Source organism: Heteronotia binoei, chromosome 5 (genome assembly GCF_032191835.1).
Source record: "Heteronotia binoei isolate CCM8104 ecotype False Entrance Well chromosome 5, APGP_CSIRO_Hbin_v1, whole genome shotgun sequence".
Taxonomy (NCBI): Eukaryota; Metazoa; Chordata; class Lepidosauria; order Squamata; family Gekkonidae; genus Heteronotia; species Heteronotia binoei.
This window is the reverse complement of record NC_083227.1, coordinates 60,767,447-60,779,851: the sequence shown is the minus strand read 5'-3', so window position 1 is coordinate 60,779,851 and position 12,405 is coordinate 60,767,447. Positions and strand designations below refer to the sequence as shown.

Here is a 12,405-nt window from a genome sequence, read left to right as displayed (position 1 = left end):
AACTTTGTTGGTCCTAAAGGTGAACTTGACTGCTGCTTTGTTCCCTCCTCTCCTCTCCTGTCATTGTCAATCCCCTTTCTCCCGCCCCTGCAATGCTGCCCTCTGCCTGCTTTGATCAAGCACCTCTTGGCTGGCATCCTCTTAGCACATGCACACCCCACTTCTGAGTGAAAAAAGGAGAGCCCCACTGCTGCTCCTGTCTGCCACCCCACAAAGACTCACCCCTGCTGTCCCTTGAAACTCTTTTCCTCTCCTGCCACCCCTGCCCTCTTTCTTCCACCCCTGCAGCACTGCCCGCCACCTTTCTCTGCTGCCTGCTCCAAACATGACAGGCCACCAAGCGCCCCTCAGCCGCTGTGCTCTCTGCAACCCCCCCTCCCCCGGTTCACCTTCGGACTAGAGAAGAACTCCCTCAGAAAGTCCCACCACTGCTGCTCCTGCTCATCACTGCCCCACAAAAACCTGCTGGAGCTTCTGCTGCTTCTTGAAACTCCTGCTGGTCTCTAATGGGACTAAAAGCTAACTTTTCTGGCAGGACAGGATTCAGAGAGCCTCCAGGAAGCCCTTCTGAGCTTGGACTGTGAGTGGGAAAGAAAAAGGATCTCAAAAGAAGGGGAGCAGGATAGCCAGATTTCTCCCTGCTGGAGGGTGCAGTTTTATTTGCTCTTGGGCAGGGCTCTTTTTCTAGTAGGAGCTCCTTTGCATATTAGGCCACCCCACCCCCGATGTAGCCAATCCTTCAAGAGCTTAGAGGGCTGTTAGTACAGAGCCTACTGTAAGCTCCAGGATGATTAACTACATCAGGGGGGCGTGCCCTAATATGCAGAGGAGCTCCTGCTAGAAAAAGAGCCCTGCTCTTGGGTCCCCAGCCGTTTTAGTCAATAATAGGCTGAAATTAGGAGCTGGGCAGCATGCATGAGGTTTTTATTTTATTCCCCCCCCCCCAAAAAAAAAAGGAATTCTTGGCTGTGGGCCTGGAAGGCTCATACCTTGCCACCAATTTTGTTAGTCTTTAAGCCAGTGTTTCCCAATCTTTTCGACGTAGCGGTCCCCTTGACCTCGTTCTTCATATCTTATGGTACCCTTGAGGAAAACACCTATTTTTAAAGAAATTTCAGTGTCAGAACTGATGCTAGCCTGGAATGTGCAACTTGTGAATGTAAGCTTTTGTATGCTAAAAGCACACTTTATCAGACAACAGTATGGGTTCATTCAAATATGACTGGCAGCAGAAGAAAGCACATTTTTAACGGAATGTTTCTTCTAGCCAGTGTAGTCTTTACATTCAAAGTTCCAATATGAGTTTTTAAAATCAATATCAGTAACATGCAGGAAAAAACAGGTTAACAGTGCAATCCTAAATAGAGTGTCATCCTTCTAAATTCATCGATGTCAGTGGGTTAGGGTGTGACTCTGCTTAACACAGTATGGTTAGCCCTTGATTGGGTGCACTACAACTTTGTAGCCATTCATCCAGGAGTGACTACTCCATAAGAACATAAGAGAAGCCATGTTGGATCAGGCCAATGGCCCATCCAGTCCAACACTCTGTGTCACACAGTGGCAAAAAATTTTATACATACACATAGACTGTGGCTAATAGCCACTGATGGACCTGTGCTCCATATTTTTATCTAAACCGCTCTTGAAGGTGGCTATACTTGTGGCCGCCGCCACCTCCTGTGGCAGTGAATTCCATGTTAATCACCCTTTGGGTGAAGAAGTACTTCCTTTTATCCGTTTTAACCTGTCTGCTTAGCAATTTCATCGAATGCCCACGAGTTCTTGTATTGTGAGAAAGGGAGAAAAGTACTTCTTTCTCTACTTTCTCCATCCCATGCATTATCTTGTAAACCTCTATCATGTCACCCCGCAGTCGACGTTTCTCCAAGCTAAAGAGTCCCAAGCGTTTCAACCTTTCTTCATAGGGAAAGTGCTCCAGCCCTTTAATCATTCTAGTTGCCCTTCTCTGGACTTTCTCCAATGCTATAATATCCTTTTTGAGGTGCAGCGACCAGAACTGCACACAGTACTCCAAATGAGACCGCACCATCAATTTATACAGGGGCATTATGATACTGGCTGATTTGTTTTCAATTCCCTTCCTAAGAATTCCCAGCATGGCGTTGGCCTTTTTTATTGCAAACGCACACTGTCTTGACATTTTCAGTGAGTTATCTACCACGACCCCAAGATCTCTCTCTTGGTCACTCTCTGCCAGTTCACAACCCATCAACTTGTATTTGTAGCTGGGATTCTTGGCCCCAATGTGCATTACTTTGCACTTGGCCACATTGAACCGCATCTGCCACGTTGATGCCCACTCACCCAGCCTCAACAGATCCCTTTGGAGTTCCTCACAATCCTCTCTGGTTCTCACCACCCTGAACAATTTAGTGTCATCCACAAACTTGGCCACTTCACTGCTCACTCCCAACTCTAAATCATTTATGAACAAGTTAAAGAGTATGGGACCCAGTACCGAGCCCTGTGGCACCCCACTGCTTACCGTCCTCCACTGCGAAGACTGCCCATTTATACTCACTCTATGCTTCCTATTACTCAGCCAGTTTTTGATCCACAAGAGGACCTGTCCTTTTACTCCATGACTCTCAAGCTTTCTAAGGAGCCTTTGATGAGGAACTTTATCAAAAGCTTTCTGGAAGTCAAGGTAAACAACATCTATCGGGTCTCCTTTGTCCACATGTTTGTTCACCCCCTCAAAGAAATGTAACAGGTTAGTGAGGCAAGATCTTCCCTTGCAGAACCCATGCTGAGTCTTCCTCAATAACCCGTGTTCATCAATGTGCCTACTCATTCTGTCCTTGATAATGGTTTCTACCAACTTTCCCGGTATTGAAGTCAGACTGACTGGCCTGTAATTTCCCGGATCTCCTCTGGAACCCTTTTTAAAGATGGGGGTGACATTTGCTACCTTCCAGTCCTCAGGAACGGAGGCAGATTTCAATGAAAGATTACAGATTTTTGTCAGAAGATTCACAAGTTCAACTTTGAGTTCTTTCAGAACTCTCAGATGCATGCCATCCGGACCCGGTGACTTATTATTTTTTAATTCGTCTATCAGTTGTAGGACCTCCTCTTTTGTCACCTCAATCTGACTCAGGTCTTTCAACACCCCTTCCAAAATTAGTGGTTCTGGGGCGGGCAAAAAGTTCTCGTCTTCCACAGTGAAGACGGAGGCAAAAAATTCATTTAGCTTCTCAGCCATTTCCCTATCCTCCTTCAGTAATCCTTTTACCCCATGGTCATCCAAGGGCCCCACTGCCTCCCTGGCTGGTTTCCTACTTCTAATATATTTGAAGAAATTTTTATTGTTGGTCTTTATGTTTTTTGCAATATGCTCCTCATAGTTCCTTTTTGCCTGCCTGATCACAGTCTTGCATTTGATTTGCCACAGCCTGTGTTCCCTTTTACTAATCTCAGTTGGACTGGTTTTCCACCGCTTAAAGGAGTCCTTCTTACCTTTTACAGCTTCCATTACTTTATTACTCCAAAATAAACCTAATTAGAAAACATGTCTAAATACTCTGTTCTGTTCTTTCAGATCATTAAAAGTAAATGGGAGCTAAGGAGGTGACCTGCCTGTTGGAGTTGTGCGCAACTTAGTGCTGCTTGTGGGAGGATCTCTCCCCACACCCTTGAGGGAGGGGGTTCATTTTGCACCAGTTCAGCACCCACCATTTTAGGTGCCTTAGAGAAGGGGGGCAGAACTCTTGCCGTCGCCGATGAGGCCACCCACATGGCTCCCACTCTCTGCCTCACCTCCCCGTCCCCTCGACCTGCTTATTTCCCAGTAGTCCCGGCTCTGTGCGCTTGCCTTGCCTCACTGCCTTCTTCTACTTCTGTGCAAGTGGAATTGCGCTCAGTGGCCTCAAGTGCCTGCCCAGCCAACTTTCCCCTGCACACCCTCCTCGTGGCACGGCATGTTGCTGAATTTGCTGATTACCAGTTTGCTGTCAACTCAATACTAGGGCTGGTGGTGCCCCCCAGCTGTCAGCCCGAGGGACGGAGAAGGAGGAAAGCATCCAGGTGATCTGCCTGGTGGCATGGCGAAAAAGGGGCAGAGATGTTGGGCATTGGCAGCGGTAGTGGCAGGTGACATGTGCTGCCCTGCTCACTGCCTGCTGCTGGTCAGCACAGTAGGATGCCGAGGAGGTAGAGCCAGGCAGCGCCTTGTGCACGCATACAGCGGTGCTGCTAGCCTCACGTGCATGCATTTTTTGGAGTCGTCCTGCGACTGGCTGGCTGGGTCGGAGGGAGGTGGCAGGTGGAGGGGGGGTTGGCTGGTGTTGCGGTACATCTACATCTCGCGGTACCGCTAGGAAGTGTTCTTCAGTACCCCAGGGTATCGTGGAACCCTGATTGGAAATTACTGCTTTAAAGTGCTACTGGACTCTTGCTCTTTTTTTACTGCTACAAACAGACTACCATGGCTATGCATCTTGACCTATTCAAGTTGTATTTTAGCAATGACATAAATATTGTACATTAAATCTGAGACCCATGTAAGTATTTTTCCTAGCTCTGTTTTCCTTAAAAAAAGAATTAGCAGCTGATCTTTAAGTGAATTTTAAAACTATGAATGAACTTCCCATAATGGCACAGTTTATTGTATCGCTCAGTCTCCTTGGGCTTCTGCACATGCTGTATTTTGCACTTTAAAGCCTATAAGGACCATTTTATCATGAATCATTAAGTAATTTGTGAACTGCACATTCTTCTGTTGACAGACATATCAGTACATACATGTGTGGGCGATGGTTTGAAAGAACTTATATAATTAACAACTTTACCTGTTTAATCATTGAAATTAAGAGAGTAATTTAAAAAAAAATGTAGTCTGGATCCAACAAAAAAAAAAAGGGAGAAATTTCTTCTGCGTCAGTTAGCAAGACAAGTGAAGTATCCTAGAGCCTACAACAAAGCAGTAGCCACAGAGAAGGGGAAGATGCCTGCAACTTTTGAAGATTCACTATATACTTCACCAGAAATCTGTACTGTACATTTTTTGTTATAAAGCAGAGAACAAAAAAAGCTACAGTTTCATGAAATATGTGGGAGGAAGGGAAGAAGAAAAGGGAAACCAGGTATAAACAGCAGACATACATCCCTTTTTCTTTTTTGCCGTAGAGTTTTGTCTCAGGCTATCAATCAACTTTTCACCACTTCCTGCAACAGCAGGTCTGCTATAAATCCTGCCGTAACTGACTGGGTTTCATTTCCTCTGCCAAACCCTGCTAACCTGCGAGGCATGACACAATGACACCAGAGCGAGCAGCTGATAATGTAATACATGACTCCTGTGAGGCGAAAGTTAAAGTGCCTGTTCTCTCAGCTGAATGCTTTTCAAGATCTTTATATTTTAGTCCTCAAGGGGAATAATTACTCAATAGAACACACTGTGCATTTTTTTAATCTCCTAAAGGAATTTTATTTAAAGGCATGTCCAAAGGATGTGGATGGAGACAACTGAATGGTTTTTCTTAGGCTTTCTCACCCCTTTCCAAATTGCCTTCATTCCAGAAGGCAAGGCAGCATCTGACAACTTGTTCCAGAAGAATGTTTTAGTTCAGTCCCAATTATAAGACTGTCAACTGGAAGGCTGCAACTCAGTGGTGGAGGATGTATATAAGGTCCCAAGTTCCGCCCTGATACTTCAAGTTAAAGGATTTCCAGTTATAGAGGACAGATCCCTGCCTGAAATGCGATAGAGCTGCCATGAGACAGGGATGATAGTAGTGGACGGAGCATTGATCAGATAATCATATGCATTTAGGTGCTTGTACTCTGCTTAGTCCCCAATGGAGACCCAAAACAGCTTACAAGCATCATTCTCGTCTCTCTTGTATTTTACCCTCATGACAATGGTTTTTATCACTGCAGGTTATGTCTCTTCCTTATGAATGTGGTAAATCGGTGGCCTTCATTTCTTAATTTCACAAACTGCATAAATTCTCACTGAACTGTAGCACGCATTGAGTTTAAAACGGTTGACTCAATTGAATACTGAAATCTATATTGTCCAGCTTTTATGTATAAAAATTCTTGATATTTTACTAAAATATAGTTGCCAAAAGATCAGTGCCATAGAAATAAAATAAGGATGTTTGAGAAGCCTGGAAGAACATCTCTGTTTGTTCTATGATAGCGTGAAGTATGTATCCATTGATTAATTTGAAGAGGACTAATTTGACGGAAGAGATATAGGGAACATCAGCAAAAAATTCATAGGTTATGGTTACACAGAGCCTCGAATCCTCCATTTATTCTTGAACTGTCTGCCCCAATACTGGGGACAAAGTTAGCTCTACCTGCTGAGCCATATTATGCTTTATGCTGATTACATTGGTAGAAGCCTCATATAGGTCGTTACAATAAAATAGGCTTTGTGACTGTTTCTTGCCATTACATTTCCAAACAGATCTTCTGGAATGATTCTCACACAGGTCTTCCCCCACCCCCTCCGTTTAGTGACTTCTTTGTATAAAAAGTGTTCAAACAAGTTATTCTGTTTATCTCAAATGAAGTGTTGGTGGTTTGGGTGGTCAAGCAAACGTCTCCTATGAGTACAGATGCTCTTTTTTCATTCAGTAGACCAAAGGTCTCCAACTTCTATGAGCCTGTGGGCTCATTTGGAATTCTGACACAGCATGGTGGCCACCACAACAAAATGGCTGCCACAAATACCTGTTTCAAGAGGTTGAAGCTACCCACAAAATGATTGCCACAGCTTGACTTAAGAGAAGCCATGTTGGATCAGGCCAATGGCCCTCAGACATAGTGTTCCATTTATACTTTGTGGCTATGATTGTAGCTACCACCACTTCTTGCAGCAGTGAATTCCTCATGTTAATTTCTCTTTGGGTGAAGAAGTGCTTGCTTTTATCTGCTGTAAGCTTACTGGTCATTAATTTCATTGAGTATCCATAAATTCTTGTATTGTAAGAAAAGGAGAAAAGTACTTTATCTTCTCTATCCCATGCATAATTTTGTATACCTTTAGCATGTCACGCCTCAATCATCATTTCTTCAAGTTAAAGAGCCCTAACCTCTTTAACCTGTCTTCATTAGTTTGGGAAGGTGTTCCATCCCCTAATCATTTTAGTTGCCCTTTTCTGCAACTTTCCCAATGCTATAATATCTTTTTTTAGGTGTGGGATGACCATGACTGTTCACAATATTCCAAATGAGACTGCACCATAGATTTATACAGGGCCATTGTTATACTGGCTGATTTGTTTTCAGTCTCCTTCCTAATAATCCTCAGCATAGTATTTGCCTTATTTTTATTGCAATGGAACTCTGAGTTGACACCTTCAGTGAGTTATCCATCATGATTCCCAAGATCTCTCTCTTGGTCAGTTACTGCCAGTTTTGAGTTGGACCCCATCAACATATATTTATAATTAGGATTTTTGGCTTCAGTGTGCATTACTTTGCACTGCCCATGTTGAACCTCATTTGCCACATTCACGCCCATTTACCCAACCTCAATAGATCCCTGGACCACATCACTGTCCTCCCTGGTTCTCGCCACACTGAACAACTTAGTGTCATCTGCAAATTTTGCCTCTTCACTGCTTACTCCAAACTCCAAATCATGATTGAACAAATTAAAAAGCATGAGAAGCCATGTTGGATCAGGCCAGTGGCCCATCCAGTTCAACACTCTGTGTCACACAGTGGCCAAAAAACCCAGGTGCCATCAGGAGGTCCATCAGTGGGACCAGGACTCTAGAAGCCCTCCCACTGTTGCCTCCCCAAGCACCAGTCCTAGTACTGAGCCCTGCAATACCACACTGCTTACCATCTTCCACTGTGAGAACTACCCATTTAGACTCATTCTCTGTTTCTTGTTCATTAACCAGTTTTTAATCCACAAGAGGACTTATCCTTTTATCCCATGACTGCCGAGTTTACTTAAGAACCTTCAGTGAGAAATTTTATCAGAAGCTTTCTGGAAGTCACACAGTGTAGATCCTTGTGCTGTGGTGGCAGCTGCTGCCAAAGCAACATTTTAAAGAATCTGCACAGCCAATCAAATCTTCAGTAGTCATTCTGAAACCTTTCTGGGCAAAAGCTCTACCTGGCCTCACCTGGTTCCTAAAAACACTTGGTGGGCACCAAAAGAGGTGTTGATGAGCCCCACATTGAGGATCCCCCTGCAGTAAACATTGCAATGCAAGCACTACATGGTGTTAAAAATTAACCAAAAAGTGGTAGGTTAACAACACATTTTTCCCTTCCAGAGAAAGACCCACAGATCTCTGCTTCTAAAACAAAAGTCACCAATCAGCAGTCTATAAACTTACATGCAGTACCTTCCTGAGCGCACTTTCCCAAAAGACCCACTGAATAGGATTTGGAGTAGACCTATTTAGGATCACTCTTATTGTTTAATCTTGCGTCATTCTGGATACATGGTTTGTTATAGCTTTGCAGTTTCAAAAAAAGATGAGCTAAGACACTGCTAAAGTTTCTGTGACCTGAATTTTTCTGCAAACTGGTGGAGGTAAATCAGCCAAAGGAAACCAGAAGGCAGATTCATTTCCCATATATAGATTAGTGCCATTTTGTGGTATTCAGATGGCTTGGAAAAGATAGCCTGCTCAGTTCCAGATGAAGTGTCTTTTCATACATTTCATAATATTGATCAGCTGCTAAGAATATGTGAGAATACAGTCCAGTTGTGGATATTCAGGAAACTAATCCCAGTAACAAGACTTCTGTCATTGACAAGTTGCATTTTATTTTTTTCATCTTGAATCCAGTTGCTTTAACTGTCCTTGAGTTCATGTCAGCCTGTCAAGTAAAGCATATTGCAAAATGACATCTTATTCCTCTCTCTCTGCCTTTTTTTTTTTAAAGGTCCAGGAAACTGGCAGCCCTTGCTGAACGTGTGCAGAAAACAGAGCTGAGTAAGGCCAAATTAGGTTTTGAACTAGACGAGCTGGAAACAGCAGCGCTGCTTGTACAGGAGGAAGAAAAGGAGTTAAAAGCTGCTGGCACTGACATTTCCAAGCAGCAGCTGCCGCCTCCCTCCGAAAGAGAAGTGAGTGACTCTGAAGACTCAAGCAGCACTTCATCATATGAGACAGAAGGCTCTGATTCTGATGAACAAGAGTCCTCAGCCAGCGAAGATGGGAAAATAAATCCTTTACAAAGCATGCTTGGAGAGGAGAGGACAGCCCCACTTATTGGCTGTAATGGATTAAGGCAAGACACAGACACTTTGACGTTAGATGTTAGTAATGAAAAATCAAAGACTGCTTTACCATCTACATCTGTTCCAGGGAAGCTGATAGAGGAATTAGAAAAGCAAATGCAAGTTGCAATTAGGCTTACAGAAGAGCCTGAAGGATCTCCTCCTGCCAGGGACGGCAGTGGCTGCTCGCAAGAGATGGGAGCAAGCTGCACAGCTGAACCCCAAGGACTTTCTCCATACCGTGATGGAGACAGATGTTTCTTGGAGGTGACTCCAAAGCCCAGCCCTCTTCTTATTCTGGGCGCCACAGATGAAGAAGAAGCTTCCTAAGCGAATTTGGGTGGGGTGGATTCCAGGCCACTCTGACAATCAAAGGTCACTCTATCAAATTTAAGGGAGGAGCTGCAGTCTTGCAAAATTTCATCTTCTGTGTTTGTTCCAGGGTTCTTAATCAGAATCTTAATCTTGCAGAAGACAGCGGGCAAGATATTAAATGCTGTCCAGTACCTTGATAAAATTCTGATGCCTATATGTATGAGTCTTCTGTGACCTTGTGTAAGCATTGAAGGGGCATCGTTCCATGAGGTTAGTAGTATTACAGAAGTGTAATCAAATCTTGCTGAAGATAGTTGACTTTTGGAATATATTGTAGAGAATAACTAGCAAAGACACACTGGCCGATTTCGCACTAGAGCTTTAATCCTGATTTAACTTTGTCCCCAAACTGACTTTCTACACTAAAACCATAGAATCATAGAGTCATAAAGTTGGTTTCTCTGACTCTATGATTCTAGTGTAGAAAGTCAGTTTGGGGATAGAGTTAAACCAGGATTAAAGCTCTAGTGCGAAATCAGCCACTTAGTAATCTTTTTTATAGATAATTTAGTTTTAAATAATGTGCACTTATCTCTTAAAATCTAACTTCGTTTCCAGGTTTTAAAAATGTTTGCTAATGGTCTATGTATGTATTTACATTATGTATTTGGAATGTATACAGTGTGTACAAATATATCAGTAGAGTACAGCCTTGTAAATTCCAGACACTATTATCTAAAGTCTGTCCATCATTCATAGTAGCATATGCAATATACTCAGTGTCTACATGATCTCATTTTATGCACAGTTACTTAAAAATAAAGCCCACCAGGATAAGTGGTCACATTGTCATGTAAGTCTATGTAGCATGAGACCCTTTGTATGTCCATCTGTAAAATATGTTGACTGTGTGAGGTTTAAATAATACAAATGATACAGTGAAATTGTGTTTCAGTGCAACCATATGGTTTTAGTTCATCAGCCACTCTGAAGATTAAGCTCCCAAGAGCATGGTGGGAATGTACAAATATTTGAAACAGTAAATTTACCAAGCGATGCTGGTAGTAATGGGGCAGAGAGAAGGCAGGGTCTTCTTATTCTTTAGCAGTTCAGCTTCCTTTGCTAGCATTAGGCAGAACTACAGGTGTTGTTTACAGCCATGGTAGCACAACACACAAATCAGGAATTGGGTATCCAGTAGGCATCCCAACAACCTTAGCTTTCATATTGTGTTTTAAGGGTGTATTTCCTGTCTTCTTCTACACTGGTTACACAGACTAAGCAAATAGCATGCACATTTTTGTGATTTATTGCACAAAGAAAAATGTGGGCGTATCGTTTATACTGCACAAATCCATATTGTAAGAGTTGCACCTCATTCTTTATACTCTTTCCTTTGTCGTATGGCTGTAAACCAAGGGAGCCTGCCTGTCAGTTCTCTGAACAGCTCTGTTTCTCTCTAGGAACTGACAACTTCGTTGTTAGGGAAATCAATCTTCATACTGTCCAAAGCATTTCTTCCTGTGTAGATAGGAACGTTACTTTAGCCTGACTTTATTCTGGCATGACCTGTCATATTTGGATCTTGATCTTTCCTCCCTCCACTGTTCTGATAAATTGTATTAAGTTTTACGAGCCAAATTCTCCTACTGTCTGCAGACTTTTCCGTACGCTTGATTTCTGATTTTCTCAGGACACAACTGTTGCATATGTCTGCCCTTTCCCTCTGCATTTTCACAGTTGTGGAATCAACTTATTTTCTTCCACACATGCCTCTCCGATGGAGAGTGCTGTCATCAATGGGGTCATAGTTTCACCCCTTTTAAAAAATGGCACTAAAATATTGATATATTGCTAGAATGTTATAACAATAGCCTTAGGATCTCTGAATTTCCAGGTTTCATTTTTTTTAAAAGTGAGTCTCTAGCTCCTTCCCTCATAGCTGAATCCAGGCTGAAACTGAATCCAGCGAAGACAGAAGTCCTTTGTCTGGGTCGGGGCGCTCGGGGAGGGGAAATACCTCTCCCGGTCTTCGACGGGGCGCCGTTGAAAGCGGCGCACCGGGTTAAGAGCCTGGGAGTTTTACTGGAGCCTGCATTATCAATGGAGGCCCAGATTGCAGCCACTGCCAAGTCAGCCTTTTTCCATCTAAGGCGGGCAAAGCAGTTGGCTCCCTTCCTAGAGCGCCGAGATCTGGCAATGGTGCTTCATGCAACGGTCACCTCGAGACTGGATTACTGTAATGCCCTCTACATGGGGCTGCCTCTGTACCGAACCCGGAAGCTGCAGCTGGTGCAGAACGCAGCGGCTAGACTGTTGCTGGGACTCCCTAAATGGGAGCACATACAGCCTGGGCTGCGCGAACTGCACTGGCTGCCAGTTACATACCGGGTTCGTTACAAAGTGCTGGTCATTACCTTTAAAGCCCTATATGGTCGAGGACCTGTCTACCTTAGGGACCGTCTCTCCTCATATGAACCCCAGAGAGCACTGAGGTCAGCCGGGAAAAACTTGCTGACTATCCCCGGACCGAGAGAGGTGAAGCTGCAAAGCACCCGTAACCGGGCCTTCTCCTCTATAGCCCCGAGCCTATGGAACCAACTTCCAGAGGAAATGCGGGCCCTGCGGGACCTAGAACAGTTCCGCAGGGCCTGCAAGACCTTCCTCTTCAGACTGGCTTTCCCTGATGAAAATGGAAATTGCGAAGGAAACCGCCATCAGAAAAAGTAAACATAGCACTAGCACTTTTAAAAATTAATTAATTTAATTTTAAAACTTATCCAGATTTTAATTAAATGCTTATAATGTTTAATGTAATTTTATCCATTTGTATAATTCAACCCTGAACCATGTTGTTAGCCGCC

The 12,405-nt window shown here is 43.6% G+C and overlaps 1 protein-coding gene across 1 annotated transcript in view; it reads left to right on the top strand.

Annotated features, from left to right (window-relative positions):
- Nucleotides 1-9,644, top strand: part of SHQ1 (SHQ1, H/ACA ribonucleoprotein assembly factor) — a 112,012-nt gene extending 102,368 nt beyond the window's left edge. The window contains exon 12 of the mRNA XM_060239555.1: nucleotides 8,890-9,644. Coding sequence (XP_060095538.1) covers nucleotides 8,890-9,556 — 667 coding nt within the window. The 3' untranslated portion in view covers nucleotides 9,557-9,644. The remainder of the gene's footprint in view (nucleotides 1-8,889) is intronic.
- Nucleotides 9,645-12,405: the final 2,761 nt, after the last annotated feature.